The sequence below is a fragment of the Zalophus californianus genome, chromosome 11 (genome assembly GCF_009762305.2).
Source record: "Zalophus californianus isolate mZalCal1 chromosome 11, mZalCal1.pri.v2, whole genome shotgun sequence".
In the NCBI taxonomy this organism is placed as follows: Eukaryota; Metazoa; Chordata; class Mammalia; order Carnivora; family Otariidae; genus Zalophus; species Zalophus californianus.
Genome location: NC_045605.1, coordinates 7,821,901 through 7,834,290, shown reverse-complemented (window position 1 = coordinate 7,834,290; position 12,390 = coordinate 7,821,901). Strand labels below are relative to the sequence as shown.

Here is a 12,390-nt window from a genome sequence, read left to right as displayed (position 1 = left end):
TTATACATCTCTTTACATTACACATAGTGTGTGCTTAATTAGTACTTAGTGAGCATAATGGCTTTCACTTCCTCAGAGAGTTAACTGTAGCCCCAAAACTACAGGAAATGATGAAACAGCTCTCAGAAGTTCACCTTACCTGAAGTAGAAATACATGCTACTATTACTTCGAATACAGAGTTGTAGACTCTTAGAATGTTAGAGCCAGAAGGTGTTACAGAGTTTTGGACAACAGTGGTTCTCAAACTTCAGCGTGCATTAGAATCATCCGAAGAGCTTATTAAAATACAGAATGCTGAGCCAGCCCTCCCGAGTTTCTGATTCCTTATGTCTGTGGTGGTCCTGAGAATTTGCATTTGTGAGAAGTTACCAGTTGATGCTGATGCTGCTTGTTGGGGACCACATTTTAAGGACAACGGTAACAGAGAACAGATGGCTGACCACTCAGATATTATCTCAGAGAGCCCTCGGTTGTGTAGTATACGCAAGGAGAACAGACCCTGTGACCCATACTGTTCCAACCCAAGAAACATGGATAACCAGGCATCTCCACTTATTGTGGCTATCACCTGAACCAGATACTTGGAATGACAGGACATGGCCTCTTGTACCCTATACTTTGATGGAGACTCTGACAAATTTTTGTTCTTTGAGCTCCATTAGACTAATAAACATTTTTCAGTTCTTATTGCTATTTTTGTTATTATGTCTCTTGGTTTTTATTTTATTTCAACTCTGACTTGTTTCCCTGAGGTGACTCTCAAGTATGCTTATCTCTGTATTTATAAACTGTAGGTTAGGGTTGCTTGCTAACCATATTCATTATCTATTTCCTTCTCATCAGTAATATTAATTCCACCTTTTGAGTACATGTTTTTATACTTAGTCTGGTATACAAATTATAAAAACTGATTCAAGATCTTCCAGTCCAGCTGCCTTTACAGATGCAGAAACTGAGGCAGCCAAATAAGTCACCGTGTCACACTGCTTAGCAAAAAAGCTTGGATGAACCCCCTTCTTCCCCCACTCTCATTAAGTCCTAAACTAGTAAGCTCAGTTACCATGGGTGGATGAGGGATGAGTCAATATGAATGAAATGCTTGTCCTTTTGAAAGGCTACATGGAATTTTTTTAAGTACATGTTTTGAAACCATACTTGTAAATCTCTTTCACTTAGTAGCTGTGTATTTTAACTGCTCTGAACATCAGCTTCCAAATCTGCAAAATGAGGGGTAATAATACTCACCTTCAGGGCTAATTGTTTCTCTCCTCTTCCTGCCTTTCCTCTTAAAGTGACCTTGTAGTGCTAAGCTGCTAAAAATAACCAGAACCAGACTTCAGTTCTTCCTTTCTCATTCCTTAATTCCTCAAGCCCCAGGCCATTCACGTTCTGCAGAACCTCACCAGTCTTCTGGAACTGTTTTCTTGAAGGTCTTAATGACCAACTGATTTTTTCCCAGACATCTTCTCAGGCTTCAGCTTGTTACCCCTCTACCAATTTCAGCAGCCTCCACCTTGCTCACAGATTCTTCTTTCCTCACCACTTCAAATCACATCCTTTCTCAGGGAGGTGTTTTCTGCCTTTTTTTCATATTCTGTGCTCCTTCCCTATGCAGTTTTAGCCATTCCCGTAGCATATATGCACCTGTCTTTGTATGATCACCAAATCTACATCTCATCCTGACATCTCTTCTAAGTGCTAGCTGCCTGGCTGGTTTCTCCATACCACCTAGTCCACTGATAATTTCAAAGTATATTTGAAACAGGTCATCTCTTCTTCCCCTGCCACAATAGCCTTTTTCTCTTGTGTTCATCTTTATTAATCGCTAAAATGTATATGGAAATACAGAGGACTTAGACTATCCAAAGCAGTCTCAAAAAAGAAAAAGTTGGTAGGTATATACTACCTGATTTCATGATTTACTATAAAGGTAAAATTAGAAGACAATGTGTATTTAACAAATAGATCAGTGGAACAAAAGAGAAAGCCCAGAAATAGACCCATGCTTAATACTCATGTAATTTTAACAAAGGTGCCAAAGCAATCCGTTGAGGAAGAGAAAGTTTTCCGTGTACATGGTGCTGAGTAATATGGTATCCATATAGAAAGGCAAAATGAACCCTAGCCCCTGCTTTATGCCATAAGCTGCAGTTAATTTGAGAGAGATCATATACCTAGATGTAAAAACTAAAATTATACAGATTTTAGTGAAAAACATTAGAGAATATCTTCTTTGACTTGGAGGTGGGTGAAGATTTCTTTGGTCAACAGAAACGATAAACTAGACTCCATCAAAATTTTAAAACTTCATCAAAAATGCAATTAAAGTATACAGGCAGCAAAGAAAAACTATTTGTAAAACACATCTGACAAAGGACGAGTATCCAAGATACATAAAAAAATTCCTATAACTCAGTAATAAAAAGATATATAACCCAATTTTTCTACATTGGCAAGATTTTAAGATGATTCAGAAATGAAAATATACAAACAACCAAAAAGAACATGAGTGTTCAACGTCATTAGTCATCAGAGAATTGCAAACTAAAATTGTAATGAGATGTTACTGTGTACCCACTGGAATGGCCAAAATTTAAAGGACTGACAACATCAAGTGTTGGTAAGGCTGTCAAGCATCTGGCACTTCCCCGCATATTGTTGGGAATAAAATTTGATAACAACCACTTCGGAAAACTAACTGGCAGTTTTTTCTAAAATTAAACATCTACCTACTCTGTGACCCAACAGTTTCATTCTTAGATATTTATTCAAGAGAAATTAAAACATGGGTCACAAAAAGACCAGTACAATGTTTAATAGCAGTTTTATTCGTAATAGCTAAAAACTGGAAAGAACCCAGGCCCATCAACAGGAGAATGAACAAACTTTGATAGATTTATGCAGTGGAATAGTATTCAGCAGCATAAAGGAATGGATTACTGATAAAATAGCTTCCACAAAGAAGTGCATATGGCGCCTCCCTTTATGTGAAATCGTAGAACAGGCAAAACTAGTCTTCAGTGAAGAAAAAGAAGAGTGGTTGCCTTGAGGGTGACAGGGTGGGGATTGACTATTGTAAGGAACTTGAGGGATTTAGGGACTGAACAAAGAAAAAGATATCATTGCGCAGGGTTGCAGGAGAAAGGAAGTCCCTTATGGCATGAGACTGTCTTGAGGCTTGTGGTCAAAGGGCCCCCATCCAGAAGGGGAGAAGGGCAAGGGAACTCCTGAGGGGAGGAAGATTGGAGAGGGTGTCCCTGGAGCTTACACCGAAGAGAACTCTGACGGGCAGCAGTGACCTGGAGTCTTATCATCACTGCTCTGTCTTATAAAGGCTGGCAGAGATCAGGTGTGCTTATGTGACACATGCAAAGCAGTCAAGCTACAAATGGGGGCGATTTTTAAAATAATTGGGTGGGTAAAAATGTAAGTTTGGTGCCAGTATACTTTTGAGCTGATGGTCTCAGCCTGCAGTGAAGAAATAAACAACCCAGAGGCCAGTACATAGAAGCCGTCTTCAGCTAAAATATCCAACTGAGAAGGGATGAGAGGGAGTACTTTGCTGTGATGATGATCTTCCTAACTTGATAAAGTTTTAGACCATGCAGGTGAATACATTTGTGAAAACTCAGTGAATATATACCTAAGATCTCTGCATTTCATTGTACACTCATTTCTTTAAATTATAAGTAAATATTGGGTGCCTGGGTGGCTCAGTTGGTTAAACAACTGCCTTCGGCTCAGGTCATGATCTTGGAGTCCCGGGATCGAGTCCCGCATCGGGCTCCCTGCTCAGCAGGGAGTCTGCCTCTCCCTCTGGCCCTCTTCCCTCTCATGCTCTCTCTCTACCATTCTCTCTCTCTCTCTCAATAAATAAATAAAAATCTTTAAAAAAAATTAAAAAATAAATTATAAGTAAATATTGAACTTTAGTTAATGATGTTCATGCCGAAGCATTTAAGGAGAAATGTACTGCTGTATACAGTTTACACTGAAATGCTAAAAATGGAATGGATTATTGAACAGATAGAAAGATAGTTGGATAGATATGTGATAAAGCGAGTACAGTAAAATTTTCATGGTAAAATCCAGGTTGGGGTATACATGGGTTTATTATAAAACTTACAACTTTGCTTCGTGTTTGAAAAACTTCATAATGAGATGTGCAAGACCACCGGTAGAGAACGACTGAGGGCCAAATTTGGAAACTGTGCCATCGCATGAAAAAGCACAGAGAGCTGCATATCTCTTGACCAGAAGCTATAATTTTATAGAACTCGGTCCTGTATTTGATCATTTGACTAAAGATCTGTGGTATTTTATCTGTTCCAGGGAAAGTCCTGCTGCCAGCGTGGATACATGTACATTTCTCTCCTCATTTGTGTGTTCCAGTAGGACTCTGCTAATTGATGGCCGGGTAGAGCTCAAACGAGGCCTGCAGAGGCAGGAGCGGCATCTTTTCCTGTTCAACGATCTGTTTGTTGTGGCCAAAATCAAGTAAGTATACTGTAAACCTGTCCCAGTTATCATGATAAAACTGCATTCCCACTAACAAAGATAACCTTTCTATTCAGTGCTTACTGTAAAGAATGCCAGGCCTCTGTTACCATAACTAATATCTGAAGTGAGTTTTATAGTTTTGTTTTATTTTATCTTTGCAAAAAGAAAGTTTCAATTGTGTATTCATTCAGTGAGTGTTCATTTAGGTCCCATTCTGTGCCCTCTTCTGAATACATATAGGGGGATACAGTACAGAATGTGATGGGTATGGTTCCTGCTTTTTTGGTACTTTTATCCTAACGTGTGGGAGAAGTTGCACATTGTGATAAAAACTGAGTACAGAGTGAAGTAAAATATGGGATATATGTTAAGTAGGTATAGTCAGGAAAAAAAAAAAATCATTGAAGGCTGAAAAGCAACCAGCCATTCAGATATTAGGAGGATGAGCATTCTAGGCAGAGGGAAGAGCCAACCCAAAGGTGGTGGGAAAAGCTTGGCCCTTTGAAGGAGCCAAAGGAAAGCCTCTATAATTGGAGCATGAGGAGCAGGAAGACAATACGAATTGAGGTTGGAGAAATAGACAAGGGTCAGGTTATCAGGATCTTGTCAGCTGTATTATCTATTCCCATGTAACAAATTACCCCAAAACCACAGTTTATAACTACAGACATCTCATACTCAGGAACACTCATCTCAGATTGAGGAGTGGTTTTGCTGGTGGTTCTGGCTCACAGGTCCTCATGAGGTTGCAGTCAAGCTGTTGACCGGGCTTGTAACCGTCTTACAGCTTGATTGAAGCTGGCGAATCCACCTCCCCGCTCACTTGTGTGGACGCTGGCAGGCCTCAGTTCCTCCCTGGCTGTTGGCCAGACCCTGTAGTTCCTCTCCATGGAGGTGTCTCCACAGGGCTGCTCATGACATGGTATTGCTTCCTCCGAAGTGGAAGATCCAAGAGTATGAGATAGATGTAGGCAAGCGAGAGAACACCCCAAATAGAAGCCAGAGTCCTTCATAACCTAATTTTGAAGGTGGCATACCGTCATTTCTGACATATGCTGTTGGCCACACAGACCAGCCTTAAGTGCAGCGTGGAAGACAACTGTGCGAGGGTGCGAGTATCAGGAAGCAAGGATCGTTGGGGGCCATCTCGGAGGCCAGGTGCAACAAAGGCTGTGATAAGGAGTTGGGATTTTATTCAAAGGGATTGTAATATAATTTAATAACAGTATTAATATTTAGTAACAGTATACACATTTTAGTAACAGTAGAGACCTCACATTTATCTAGATCTTATTGTATGTTCGGTATTTTTCTAGAGACTTTAACCTGCATAACTGTTCTATCAGGCAGATATTGTCTCTTTTTACAGAAGAAATTGATACTCAGAGAAGTTAAATTACTTTACCGAGATCCCAAAGGTAGTAATTAGTTGAGCCCACATTTGAACATAGGTCCATCTTACTTCAGAGTCTGCTGTCTCTGTTACTCCTTTTCTTATGGATTTCATAGAAAATTCTCCCATAGAAACTTGTTGTTTGCTTTTATAGCATTATAGTCTTTCTTATGCGATGAGTAAAAGGATCTAACTAAATAACTAGTAAGAAACTGTATAGAATTCTTAGTGAACCATTGATACATTTTTTTTGAAGTTAAAGGCAAAGATAAAAATAAGAAAATGGTTTCAGAATGTGTTAGGTTTTTTCCTTAGGAAAAAAAATGTCTTTTTTTTTTCCATTATGGTGAGAACACTTAACATGAGGTTTACTCTCTTAACAAATCGTTAAGTGTACAATCCAGTATTGTTAACTAACACACATACAACACCGTGCCTATTAGTTAACATCTCTAGAGTGTATTCATCTGGCATAACTGAAACTTAATGTTCATTAATGAGCAATTCCTCATTTTCTCCCTCCCCTAGCCCTTGGCAACCAACACTCCACTCTGATTTTTTAAGTTTGACTATTTTAGATACCTCATATAAGTGGAATCACGCAGTGTTTGTCCTTCTGTGACTGGTGTATTTCATTAGCATAACGTCCTCCAGGTTAATCTGGGTTATTGCATATTGAAGGATTTCCATTTTTGTTAAGGCTGAGTAATATTCTGTTGTATGTATAGACCCCATTTTTCTTATCCATTCATTCATCAGTGGACATTTCGGTTGTTTCCACACCTTGGCTATTGTAAATAGTGCCACACTGAAAATGAGTGTTAGTACCTCTTCAAGATCCTGATTTCAGTTCTTTGATAAATACCCAGAAGTGGGATTTCTGGATCATATAATATTTCTGTTTTTAATTTTTTGAGAAACCTCCATATTGTTTTCCATAGTGGCTGCCCCATTTTACATTCCCCAACAGTGTACAAGGGCTCCAATTTCTCCATGTCCTTACCAATACTTGTTGTCTTTTTGGCTTTTTTTTCGTTTGCTTTGTTTTGGGGGTTCTTTTTTTTTTTTTTTAATAGCCATTCTGACAGTGTGACGTGATATCTCAAGTCTCAACAAAATTACTAAAATTGAAATCTTACCGCGTATCTTTTCCAACCACAATGGAACGCAACTCAAAATCAGGCAAAGCTTAAAACATGTTTTGAATATAAGTAATGCCTACAGTGAAGTTTTGGAAGTAAATTTAATGTTACAAAGAATATAGAGAAAGAAAATTCTTTCCCTCCAAGCCTTTGTACTAAGTCCATTTAAAGCTGTATGCTATTGGATAGAGGAACAAATCATTTTTTAATGTAGATTAGTTGCCATTTCTTTACTTAAAATGTACTGGGTGGGTTCTGTATGCTTCGTATTATGATAAGAGAATCACAAAGATCTTATTACATTTTCCTAACAATCCTCCAAGACAAGAGTTGTTTTAGTTAATGAATACTGAGACTCAGGGGGATTTGTCCAAGGGCATATATTAGGAAATGGCTGAGCTGGGATTTTAATCTAGGCCTTATTTCCAGTGGCTGGCCCTTGGTACTGTTCCCCCATTGTACCCATTATGTGCCTAGTTTTGTGCTCAGCCTGCAGGTAGATAAGCAAACAACAAAAACTTATTTTAATAATCCATTTCCTGGACTTTAGGAACTTAGAGACTATTTACTTGTAACATGTATTCAGTTCTTATGTAAGAAAGTATTTTCCTTCACCTTTTTTAGATGCTTTTTCCTTAACAATTATGATAATATTTAGAGTAGAAAACTTTTGTTTTCTTACCTGTCATTTATTGTTCTGGTTTTTGCTAATGTCTTAAGTGGTTTTATGTAACCCATTTAGTGTTTTGCTGGAAAACCTCTTATATAAAGATAGTTTCTTTACCACTAAAAAACTGCTGTTTTAAATATATGTCAAATCTAGGCCCATCATTTACCTGTAGAGCTGACTTTATTTTGACTGCCCCTTCCTCACATAAGGTGGATGCCATTTTTTTCACATACTGCTTTTGAAAGAACTCTGTGTCTACTTAAATGTATGACAAAATCTATTAACAGTTGATTTAATTCTGTATTTAAGAGAGTCAGTTCATGAAAGATTATTTTAAGAACTTTCTACATTTATTGTGGATATTAAAAAGTGTGAGTGATCTAAGTTAATTTGGGGAGTAGGTGGGCATAAGCCCAAGACTCTTGAGATAAAGAGGACATACAGATTTGAGAAAGTAATCATTATTACTGAACACTGCCACCTTGCAAAAATGTTGCCGAGAATTTATCATTATATGGTCATTCTAATAGATAACATTTGATACATTCACAGATCCTTCTTAATAAGAATTTTATGTTTTTCCTGAAATAAACAGCAACCAAGAAGAACTAGTCCCCTGTAATACTAAACCTATGTCTTCCCTGTCACTTCTCACGCTTTGATGGACGATTGGGTTGTACCCTTGATCATTAATTTGCTGAAATGATATGAGTGCTTAATCATGTACTCGGTGAACAAATTCACTACGTTAAGTTCCATATTACTTCAGCTCATCTTCAGGCTCCATTTAGAAACTGCTTTCAGTCCGTAGGTTGATGGTATAGAAATAAATTCAAGTGAGATAACTAATTACCAGCTGCCCCATATTTACCTAGTGAAACTAAGTAGATTTTAGTGAGTGAACTAGCACAAAGGGTTTTTAATTTTTTTCCTTTTCTTGGCTAAAGAATTTTATTCACTTTGTGCTGAATGTTGACAGTGTTTACCTAAAATTCTGTTGAGTTTATTGTCCTTCTTTTCCATACGTCATTAGAATAAGTATTAAAACTGAAAGGGACCTTTGTGACCACGTTTGATATTCATTAGAAAGCTAAATAAAAAGATATTTTTCCAATAGAATTATGGCTTTTCATCTTTTAAGATAATGTTTGAAAACTTGAAAGTATTTAGAAAGAAGTTATTCCATCAGTAACTATAGAGCAACCATTTGGAATTTACTGAGAGGAAGTGACTGTAGTGACCTGACACCTTCTCAAGCCTCCACTTTTCTCAAATTGTTATTTCCTGAGCAAGTAGGGAAATAATGATGAGTTCTACTTATGTCTGTAAGATGAAGAGAAGAAAAAAGCTGTGGTTATTTATTCATTATCAGTAGAATTACCATCAGACACCATGTCCTCTACTCCAAACATACTTAGTAAAACATCTCCAACTTCGAATGGAGGGAAATCTCCTAGAATCCTGTGTATTTCAGCAGTTCACTGGGATTCCTTCCAGTATAAAGATTGGAACATAGGGAAAGAGATCTCTCATCTTAACAAATTTGTAGTAAGGGACTACATTGTGGAAATAAAGAATTACTTTTTGGGTTGTTATTTTGTTTTTTTCAGCCAGTTCACATTAGATTCATACTTTTAAATTTCAATTAGAATAGTCTAATACTATTGGAAATTGAGTGTGAAAAATATGAAGAGACACTATGACACCAGGACTAAATGTAAAATTTTATTTAATACTGGTTTTAAGTATTTTGAAGCTACTCCGTTTATCTTTGTGAACATAAGTGTTTATGAGATTCCTCTAAACCTCCATAGTAAACAGTCTTATCACAAAGCCTTGTAGGTACAGAGAGAGAAAAAAGTAAGACTGGGGGCACCTGGCTGCTTGAGTCAGAAGAGCATCCAACTCTTGATCTCCAGGGTCAGGAGATCGACCCCACGTTGGGTGTAGAGATTACTCAAATAAATAAAACTTAAAAAAAAAAAAAAGCTGAAAATAGAAAAGCTGAAGGGAACTTCATGGTAAGATACTTCCATCCAGACAATTTTTTTAAATTTTTTATTGTGATGTTAATCACCATACATTACATCATTAGTTTTTGATGTAGTGTTCCATGATTCATTGTTTGTGCATAACACCCAGTGCTCCATGCAGAACGTGCCCTCTTAATACCCATCACCAGGCTAACCCATCCTCCCGCCCCCTCTTCTCTAGAACCCTCAGTTTGTTTTTCAGAGTCCATCATCTCTCATGGTTCATCTCCCCCTCCGATTTCCACCCCCTTCATTCTTCCCCTTCTGCTATCTTCTTTTTTTTTCTTAACATATATTGCATTATTTGTTTCAGAGGTACAGATCTGTGATTCAACAGTCTTGCACAATTCACAGTGCTCACCATAGCACATACCCTGCCCAAAGTCTATCACCCAGCCAACCCATCCCTCCCACCGCCCCCACTCCAGCAACCCTCAGTTTGTTTCCTGAGATTAAGAATTCCTCATATCAGTGAGGTCATATGATACATGTCTTTCTCTGATTGACTTATTTCACTCAGCATAACACTCTCCAGTTCCATCCACGTTGTTGCAAATGGCAAGATCTCATTCCTTTTGATGGCTGCATAATATTCCAGTGTGTGTGTGTGTGTGTGTGTGTGTGTGTGTGTGTGTGTGTGTGTATCTATCTCACATCTTATTTATCCATTCATCTGTAGATGGACATCTTGGCCCTTTCCACAGTTTGGCTATTGTGGACATTGCTGCTATAAAGATCAGGGTGTGCATACCCCTTCGGATACCTACATCTATCTTTGGAGTAAATACCCAGTAGTGCAATTGTATGGTAGCTCTATTTTGAACTTTTGGAGGAACCTCCATACTATTTTCCAGAGTGGTGGCACCAGCTTGCATTCCCACCAACAGTGTAGGAGGGTTCCCCTTTCTCCGCATCCCCGCCAACATCTGTCGATTCCTGGCTTGTTAATTTTAGCCATTCTGACTGGTGTGAGGTGGTATCTCATTGAGGTTTCAATTTGGATTTCCCTGCTGCAGAGGGATGTTGAGCACTTTTTCATGTGTCTGTTGGCCATTTGGATGTCTTCTTTGGAAAAATGTCTGTTCATGTCTTCTGCCATTTCTTGATTGGATCGTTTGTCCTTTGGGTGTTGAGTTTGATAAGTTCTTTGTAGATTTTGGATACTAGCCCTTTATCTGATATGTCATTTGCAAACATCTTCTCCCATTCTGTCAGTTGTCTTTTAGTTTTGTGGACTGTTTCCTTTGCTGTGCAAAAGCTTTTTATCTTGATGAAGTCCCAATAGTTCATTTTTGCCTTTGCTTCCCTTGCCTTTGGCGATTTTTCTAGGAAGAAGTTGGTGTGGCTGAGGTAGAAGAGGTTGCTGCCTGTGTTCTCCTCTAGGATTCTGATGGACTCCTGTCTCACATTTAGGTCTTTCATCCATTTTGAGTCTATTTTTGTGTGTGGTGTAAGGAAACGCTCCAGTTTCATTTTTCTGCATGTGGCTGTCCAATTTTCCCAACACCATTTGTTGAAGAGACTGTCTTTATTCCATTGGACATTCTTTCCTGCTTTGTCGAAGATTAGTTGACCGTAGAGTTGAGGGTCCATTTCTGGGCTCTCGATTCTGTTCCATTGATCTATGTGTCTGTTTTTGTGCCAGTACCATACTGTCTTGATGATGACAGCTTTGTAATAGAGCTGGAAGTCGGGAATTGTGATGCCGCGAGCTTTGCTTTTCTTTTTCAACATTCCTCTGGCTATTCAGAGTCTTTTCTAGTTCCATACAAATTTTAGGATTATTTGTTCCATTTCTTTGAAAAAAGTAGATGGTATTTTGATGGGGATTGCATTGAATGTGTAGATTGCTCTAGGTAGCATTGACATCGTCACAATATTTGTTCTTCCAATCCATGAGCATGGAACGTTTTTCCATTTCTTTGTATCTGCCTCAATTTCTTCATGAGTATTTTATAATTTTCTGACTCTTCCTCAATTTCTTCCTGAGTATTTTATAGTTTTCTGAGTACAGATCCTTTGCCTCTTTGGTTAGATTTATTCCTAGGTATCTTATGGTTTTGGGTGCAATTGTAAATGGGATCGACTCCTTAATTTCTCTTTCTTCTGTCTTGTTGTTGGTGCATAGGAATGCCACTGATTTCTGTGCATTGATTTTATATCCTGCCACTTTACTGAATTCCTGGATGAGTTCTAGCAGTTTTGGGGTGGAGTCTCTTGGGTTTTCCACATAAAGTATCATATCATCTGCAAAGAGTGAGAGTTTGACTTCTTCTTTGCCGATTTGGATGCCTTTGATATCTTTTTGTTGTCTGATTGCTGTGGCTAGGACTTCTAATAGTATGTTGAATAGCAGTGGTGATAGTGGACATCCCTGCCATGTTCATGACCTTAAGGGGAAAGCTCTCAGCTTTTCGCCATTGAGAATGATATTTGCTGTAGGTTTTTCATAGATGGCTTTTATGATATTGAGGTATGTACCCTCTATCCCTATACTCTGAACAGTTTTGATCAAGAAAGGATGCTGTACTTTGTCAGATGCTTTTTCTGCATCTACTGAGAGGATCATCTGGTTCTTGTTCTTTCCTTTGTTAATGTATTGTATCACGTTGATTGATTTGCGGATGTGGAACCAACCTTGCAGCCCAGGG

The 12,390-nt window shown here is 38.3% G+C and overlaps 1 protein-coding gene across 5 annotated transcripts in view; it reads left to right on the top strand.

Moving 5' to 3' along the window:
* The window catches only part of ARHGAP20 (Rho GTPase activating protein 20), a 140,711-nt gene that overhangs the window by 76,768 nt on the left and 51,553 nt on the right, over positions 1–12,390 (top strand). For 4 of the 5 annotated variants that reach the window (XM_027580998.2, XM_027580999.1, XM_027580995.1 and 1 more), the window contains exon 3: positions 4,334–4,498. In XM_027580998.2, coding sequence (XP_027436799.1) covers positions 4,334–4,498 — 165 coding nt within the window. The remainder of the gene's footprint in view (positions 1–4,333; positions 4,499–12,390) is intronic. The other variant, XM_027580996.1, reaches the window with a different exon arrangement.